The 7949-nt window shown below is 46.2% G+C and overlaps 1 protein-coding gene across 2 annotated transcripts; it reads left to right on the plus strand.

Moving 5' to 3' along the window:
- The first annotated feature begins 312 nt into the window (after positions 1 to 312).
- Positions 313 to 6587, plus strand: LOC118419296 (E3 ubiquitin-protein ligase RLIM-like). 2 transcript variants are annotated; one of them, XM_035825647.1, is made up of 4 exons: positions 313 to 556; positions 3834 to 4080; positions 4123 to 4730; positions 4938 to 6587. In XM_035825647.1, exons 2-4 carry the CDS (start codon positions 3854 to 3856, stop codon positions 5741 to 5743), a joined length of 1641 nt encoding a protein of 546 aa, XP_035681540.1. In that variant the 5' UTR covers positions 313 to 556; positions 3834 to 3853; the 3' UTR covers positions 5744 to 6587. The 2 variants fall into 2 exon arrangements, with proteins under 2 accessions (XP_035681540.1, XP_035681538.1); XM_035825645.1 differs by having other exon boundaries at positions 319 to 556; positions 3834 to 4730.
- The last annotated feature ends 1362 nt before the right edge of the window (positions 6588 to 7949 follow it).

Here is a 7949-nt window from a genome sequence, read left to right on the forward strand (position 1 = left end):
ACTCCTCAAATGACCCGTCCAGCGGAATGTTTGACAGGAAGTTCTTAGCAGCGGTACGCCGCCATGACGCATGTCTTTTTCGGGACGTTTTGGCCGTCCCCCTCCCATGTCGGGAGGCGGCCATTTTTTCAACAAGAACCTGTGATTCGTAGAAAAAACGCCAGAGGCCGCTGCAAATAAGCGACCGTTAGATAATTACTTCTAGTGTAACATCTATCGCCACTGTGCACAATATACCGTAATACGTTGTACTGAAATATATCTATCAATTTTTTTCAATAGATGGTGTGGTAATATCTATAACAAAGTTATCATTAAAGAAGGCACCCTTGAAAAACACCCCTATTTCAAAGTGGTTCATCTGAGAATGACGTCACGACGAGCCAAACGTCCACACAAACAAGATGGCGGGAAGTCCAAGGTACATCGCACAGCTGTGACGTTTTATGAATGATCCTCGTATTTTGGGGCTTCTTGGCTACTCATCAACAAACTCTTTCGAAGCATTAACAAGTCTTCTGTGTATAGAAGACTTTCGTGTCGTCTTGAGTTTGAGGTGAGTATGTTTTATTCGATGTAGAACCAACCAGAACATGGGAGTTTGGTTGCGCATGCTGTCCTTTCACTTTTGATATTTACTTAGGGAAAAATTGTGGACTTTCTGCCCTAGACGCTATTATAGATGTAAGACTTCTGTTGTACTTATACTGTAGACACGTAATCCTTCGTCTAGCATGCCATTGGCAGTTCAACTGTCCGTATTCCCCCTTATTCATTATTTCAGTAGTCTTTTCAACATACTTCAAAGAAAGTAACGGGAGGGGGCCATACTTCGACAGGGGTCCAAATTTCGACAGGTTTTAAAAATCATTGTTGCGGAGAAATGCATAGAGGCCTGCACATGAGAAGTACACTAGCTGTAGACTAAACCTTGTTGTAAATAACTACAAAGACGGGGTATGTGTCGAAGTTAGCAAGTCCCACAGATAACGATTGAAAAACTTGCACAAGTTTGCCGCCTTCCGTGCAAGTTGACGAGCGAACGTATCGAGACCATGGCCCGGGAAACTCTTGAATTATTCTTCGCAAAATACGACATGTGAAAAAATACCACCACACATAGAAATGATGTTTATTAGGGACCGTACGGCGTTTAGTGAGGGGGGAGGGCCGGTCGCCAGAGGGTCGGGTCAAAAAAATTTGCATGGCCCTCCCCCCAGGTAAATTTTTTTTTGCTAGGCCCTCCCCCCAAGACAAAATATTTTTGCTTGGCCCTCCCCCCTCCTATCAACTTTGAAAAAAAATATTCAAGACGCAAATAAAACACTGCGCTCCCGCATTCGGAAATGTCCTTTGCGTCATACTTTTTCATGATTTTCATCGAGAAGCAGATCTCTCACCCCTAGTAAAAAAAGGAAAACAGAATGGCTCAAAATATCTGCTTAATAGAGGGATAAATATCTGCTTCATAGAGGCATAAATATTTGCTATTTCATTGTTTTGATATTAAAACAACACCTAAAAAGCATTTGTACCTGGATTTCTAGTAGATTTGCGCCACGAAGCGGCGCGCCCCGCTCCCTAAATTTACGTATTGCAAGCTCGCGAGCCTGAGCGGCTTGACGGAAACTATTTTCAATTTACATATATTTTGGACTTTTTCTTGGTTCTGTGGTGGTAATAACTTACGGTAAATCGGGGGGAAAAATGAAAACCAAAACGACAGCACGAAAGTCGATTCGACTTCCAAAACTGTAGTGGGGAGGGGGGCGCCGACGCGTGACGCTGATTTTCCCACGGCGGGGTAAGACCGGTCGCCGGCGGGTATGAGACCGCAGACTTGCAGGAGATCTTTTAGAAATGCCACGCTTTTTTTGCCACGATTTCCTGCATTGCTTTTTTATGGGAAAATTTGCTGGTTAGATGACATTTCTATGACAAAAAAATACGAGGGTTTCAAGTTTTTGAGAACGACGTTCCGAACACCATGTTCGGCGCCAAAGGCACGAAGAATCGCAAGGTCGGTAGGTCCGGGAGAATTTTGAAATCTTGACCCTCTTAAAAGCTATTTCCTTCAGTTTGAGGAGATATTTTGCTGACAAACAAAGCTAACTTTAATAGCATTTCAATTTAGAAATACAAAATTAAATCCCCCCCAAACACATTATCACGATGTCGGTCATCAAAGGCGTGAGGCCGGTCACGTCAAAAGGGATCCAGGGAAATTTGCAAATATTTACCCTCGAGCTCTGAAACGCCATTTCTTACATTTTGAGGGCAATAAGACGGGTAAATTTTGCTGGCAGACTAATACAGAGTTTAATAACATTTCTGTACGTGAAGAAGGTTTTCGAGGGCGTCATGCATAAGCCCCGCCCCCTCCCTTTCGCATGTTCACTGTGTCCCGAGCGCCAACCTCGGGCGATCTCTTGCAGAGGTCCAGAAAAATTTTGAAATCTTGACGCTCTGAAACGCCGTTTCTTGGATTTTAAGGGACATATTTTGCTGGCAGACCAAGCTATTTTTTTTTTTGCTTGGCCCTCCCCCCAAGTAAAAAAAAATTTGCTAGGCCCTCCCCCTGGCAAAACATTTTTTTGCTTGGCCCTCCCCCCCCTGGCGACCGGCCCTCCCCCCTCGCTAAATGCCGTACGGTCCCTTAGCCTTCCGAAAAATAATACCTGTGTTCTGTTCTGCCTTTAACTGGGTTGGATAAACGGAGCTAAAATGATGCCACAATGTTCACGCAGTCGGGGCCCCGCCATTTTACTATCACGCACGAAGGCGGGCGAGCGATGCTCAACACGTTGAACTCAGTCAACCCGTCCGTCGAGCGACAAACATTCAAGAAAAATCAAACCCTACCGACTAAAAAATCCTGTAGCCATTGCTGCTGCCAAAAGACAGGATGAAAAGGCAATCAAGGAAGCCGAAAAGCGAAAATGCCATCACAGTCCGATGCCGGACATACGCTGCCGTTTTGCGGCAAGTTGGTCTCACCGTGAGAGGTAAACGTTTTAACACACCGTATTTGAATAAGTCGCGTAATACAAAATATGACCCATATTTGGTACAAAAAAATTATAATGAAGACTTTTAGTGCTATTCTATTTGCATAAGTTGTTTAAAAATGCACGGCGATGGTCTGGTTGTTACTATGTCGGAGTTTGGACCCCTTTTTTGTGTTGGAACGTTCTGCTAGGACGCAAGCCGAAAACATGCCGTAAGTTTCGTGCGCTGTCAAAGTACAGTGCGGAACGCTACTGTTAAATGAAATATATATCTGTACAGCTTCAATAACAGTGATATGGATACATACAAGATCTTAACTTGTTTTTGATGAGTTCACTGTAAAATGTACAATGACAAAAGCCATGCGCATCCACTTAGAACGGGTGTCGAAGTATGGCCCCCTCCCGTTATTGGTGTTATAACATATCAATAACAATATTATAAGTTTATTACTAGCCTGAATGCCAGACTGTTTCCAGGGTGTACACAGGTCAACTTTTCAGCTCTAGGGCCAACAATTGCTCCAAAAGAAATTCTACAACAAGCTTCCCTGAGTAAGAACCTGCATAGTAGATGCTATCAAGGCCGGGTTAGGCAGTAAGTGAATGAAGTTGTCTGTCCTGACAGTGTGAAGAAAGTTTAAGATAAGACTGGAAAGTCATTGGGAGCAGAGGAAATATCAGGAGTGAGAAGAGGTTCATACAACAGGCATAGTCTTATCTAAGCATCCTCAAGGTATCCTCAAAGTATCAATCATCAATTTCATCTTACGATGTTTCTTAGAAGACAATAAGTGGTGTAAAGTCAGTGTTATATTTCTGCAGGTACTGGACTTGTAAACATCATGGCACCAAGAAGGACTAGATCAACCAACACAAGTTCAGGGGTCAGAGGTCATCCCTATAGGTCAGGTGGTGCAAGAACCTCAGCTGCAAGGGTCAGGGGTCAGTCCAACAGGTCACAGGTGAGCAGGACTACCACAGCATCTGCTGACCAGGGTAGAGGTCAAACTAGGACCAGAGCCCAGAGGTCAGTAGAAAGCAATCACAGCTCTGAGCCAAGAGGTCAGAGGTCAGGAGCCAGAGTGCACAGTGCTGACCCAAGAGGTCAAAGGTCTGGCAGGAATGCAATAAGCAGGGACTCTGCTTCCCCAACCACAGGAGAGAATACAGCTTTTCCTGCTGCTCAAAGTAGTGTCCATGCACAATCCGGTAATGATGCCAATAGCAGTGCAAGAAGAAGTAGTAGAGTTAGAGCTGATGCAGCCACATATGATAGGAGGAGAGGCAGCGGGAACCCACCAGCTGCCACCCGTAGGTCTAGCAGGCTGCAGGGGACAGACAGTATGTCAAGCTCACTATTCCAGTCTAACCAACCTGTAACTTATGATGCCACAAGGAGTCACTCTCCTGGGACCAATGACAGAGTCCTTCGCTCCTCGGGAACTGTAGACAGCAACATTCCAACAGGAGGACCACCTCCCCAAGTTGCACAGCAAGGTGACAACATTGGCAACCAAGAGCAAGGCAACCAGCAGAACGGGAACGTTCCAACCCCCACCCCTCTGCTCAGTACAGGAAGGTTCAGCGCGTACTACGTGGGGAGGGCCAATCACTTCTATTCGGACCTGCTCAGCCTGACGCCACAGCCCACGCGAGACCGTGGGAACAGTGGGTACAACCTTCGCAGGAGGTGGGCCACACAGAGCTCTACAGACAGAGGTGGGTACTGGGTCAAAGTGGAATAGTTTGTACTCACTAACAGTGTATTGTGATACATGTGCTTGTTACGAATTATGATGTTCTATTTGATTGTTTGTTTGGGTTGATATTCAAGCTTGTAAATTGTTTTTAGTCTTGGCAAGAGCAGATAAGTTTGAACACCATCAAAACTACAACTAAGTATCAACCTTCTGTAACTTTCCCTAGGTGGAACAAATCAGCGAAGAGGTGCGCCCCCACGGCCTGTGGAGCGTGCACCAGAGCCCCCTGTCAGCTCACAGCCGCCTAGCAGGCTACGGGAGGGGCCTGTCACCCGGAGCCAGGCCCGTCTGCGACAGTCGTCACAGGGGACCGTGTGGCGGCAGGGACGGTTCCGGATACGCCACCCCGGGCCGGTCGAACCCGGGCACGAAGAGGACAGCATGCAGCACGCTATGGACATGCTGACGGATCTGTCCTCGCCAAACAACACACGTGACGAAGACACCATGTCCGAGTCGAGCAACGGCTCCGACCGCAGCGGGATCCCGGGGGAAGCCCTGCCAGAAAACTTCCTTGGGTTCGGACCGGAGTTCTGGCAAGGGCGCCGATTGGTCAGCATCCGTTTTGTCCGCGACCACAGCATCCTGGACTACTTCCCCGCCACGGGGAACATGTACATCTCTTCGCTGGATGAGCCGCCACGCGGGCTCTCCCCGCAGGAGATCGAGTCCATCCCGTATCGGAATTTCGCACGGAACGAGGAGGCCAAAACCTGCAGCATCTGTATCGTGAACTACCGGACGGGAAACCGCGTGAAGACTCTGCCGTGTTCCCACGAGTTCCATGAGGCCTGCATCAAGCGCTGGCTGAGGGAACACGAGAACTGTCCCACCTGCAGGCAGCCGGTTAGGGAGGCAGATAGCACAGCTGCTGAAGAGGCAGGTGCTGCAGCTGAGGCAGGTGCTCCTCCAGAAAATGACCCTGCACCGTCAGGGGAGCCTCCCAATGGTAATGGAGCTATGAACACCTGAAAGACAGTGGATTACTGTAGTAATTATTATTAATTGATTATTTTCCATACAGGAAAATGGATGTGGTGCTGTAACTTACCCATTTCATAAATGAACCAGTCCAGGTTACATGTATTCTACATGTACTAAAGGGTCTTGATAAAAAAAATGGACATGGTACTATAAGTATAACTTACCCATTTCAGAAATGAACCAGTCCAGAGTTACATAAAGTCTACATTTACTAAAGGGTCTTGACCAAAAAATGGATATGGTACTGTCACCCATTTCAGAAATGAACCAGTCCAGAATTACATGAAATCTACATGTACTAGAGGCTCGCGACAAAAAATTTGGACATGGTACTGTAACTTACCTATTTCAGAAATGAACCAGTCCAGAGTTAAATGAAGTCTACATGTACTAGAGGCTCTTGACAATACCCTGGTCATACCACATCATAATAGGGGTGATTACATGTTTCTAAGACGAAGGGTGCTGATTCAAACAAGAACATGTAGCCAGAACGTTCAAACTGATATTCCTGTGCTATGCTATAAGACTGTGATATTGTAAAGAATGGCTCCAAAGCAAAGAAATGATGTATAAGCACAATACATATCTGTACATATTTGTCATTGGGTAAATCTCTTGTGCTGTTTTAGTGACTGATGAACATATTGATTGTAGATATTGGAAGATGTGACATAGTTTCTGCTTCTTATGCTAGTTAGTTACAGTTCTGTTATTGAGAAAATGTCTCCTTAAGTTTAAAAACACTTTTGTCAAGGTGTAAAATGTTTTCAAAATAAGGAAATGTTTTCTCTTTTCTTCAGGAAAATACGGATTAAAACATTTTCAGAGGGTGTACCACTACAAAACCGTTTCTTCTTGTTGGCCCGGTACAGTAAAATGGACCTGAAAAAGAATATGGACCGCATTTACAAGTTTTCACAGATTTAGTTAGGTCCAGGTTAATGTCCGGACCTGGACCTGGACCGTACCTGGACCTGAATTTTATGTATACCAGTACCCACTCATTTGTAGTTAGCTCACATACAGAACTCCAAACAGTATACCTTTGTTGTGGCAAGAATTTGAAAACAAACACAGCATCCGTGTCCCACACGATCAGTTCCATACTCAGTGTTATGACCCGATTGCGAACATGGGAGACGTGGAAGGATACTTGGGCGTTCGTAGCTTCTTCTTCTTTTCCTTAGGCGTGTCGATATGTCTGACCATCCTGTTCATTCTGTTTACCAACCGACTCTGGTCAACCATCGAGACTTCCCAGCTTCGGACCGGAACAATACTGTCACCACCCTTGGATTTCTTGGCTAAGGATCGTCAAGAGGGGAGTTCGACTCTGTCTACCGGCCTTGACCGAAAGAGGACGGCCACAGCGTCGGTGCTCAACACCACCGATCGCCGGAATGACGCTTCAGATCGTCCAAATCGCGAAGAAAATAACATCGGAGCTGATAGAGGAGTCCCCGTCAACAACGTAACTGCACCTCCACTCGCTATTAACTAGGAACTACACTGTTTCAGTACGCCTCGGCTTATGACGTGGCGAAAAGCAACAATAATTGCTTTGGGACAGACGAGGACAATGTGGCACTACACTCAAGTTAGTAACTTATTCTAACAATGCCACATACAAAGTACAGATAGCTGGTAACTGTATACTGTTTGGAGTTAGATGTATGTGAACTTCCCGACCGAACTCAGGTACCAATTTCTATACCAGGGTGAAGTGAGGAGGTCGTGTAAAGGGCACGTCGGGGGGCACGGTGAGTATCGGACACGGGACCCCTAGGTTCGGGTCCAACACTACCAGTTACGCCACACACACACTACGCCACAGGTTGTTGAAAGTTTTTGGTGGATGGGACCATATCAGAGACAGAACAAGCAACATGATTTTAAGCTGTATCAGGAAAAGAGCTTACGTGTCTACTGAGTTAGAGACGCTTGCTAGGTCAGTGGCAACAGAACTGGACTCGTGGAGCAAACCGACTCCAGTCTTGGAAGTAAAACTACGAGATCTAGAGTGGCATAGTGTGGCAGTTTACCTTTAACGGAGGCTTAAAAAACGTGCGGTTGAATCGTTCTCGAAGCAAGCAGCAAACCAAGATAGAGACGTCGCTTCAAACTCGTCTGTCCCAGGGACGTTTGTTGGTGCCACGTTCGCAGGGTCGGACTACCTGAGGGGTACGACAAA

The sequence above is a fragment of the Branchiostoma floridae genome, chromosome 7 (genome assembly GCF_000003815.2).
Source record: "Branchiostoma floridae strain S238N-H82 chromosome 7, Bfl_VNyyK, whole genome shotgun sequence".
NCBI classification, from domain to species: Eukaryota; Metazoa; Chordata; class Leptocardii; order Amphioxiformes; family Branchiostomatidae; genus Branchiostoma; species Branchiostoma floridae.

What these genes read in the sequence shown, in the direction of transcription:
- LOC118419296 (XM_035825645.1), top strand. Translation starts at nt 3,854, where the DNA reads ATGGCACCAAGAAGGACTAGATCAACCAACACAAGTTCAGGGGTCAGA. An exon ending in ACAGAGCTCTACAGACAGAG is followed by an intron (nt 4,731 to 4,937) that starts GTGGGTACTGGG and finishes AACTTTCCCTAG; the next exon opens with GTGGAACAAATCAGCGAAGA.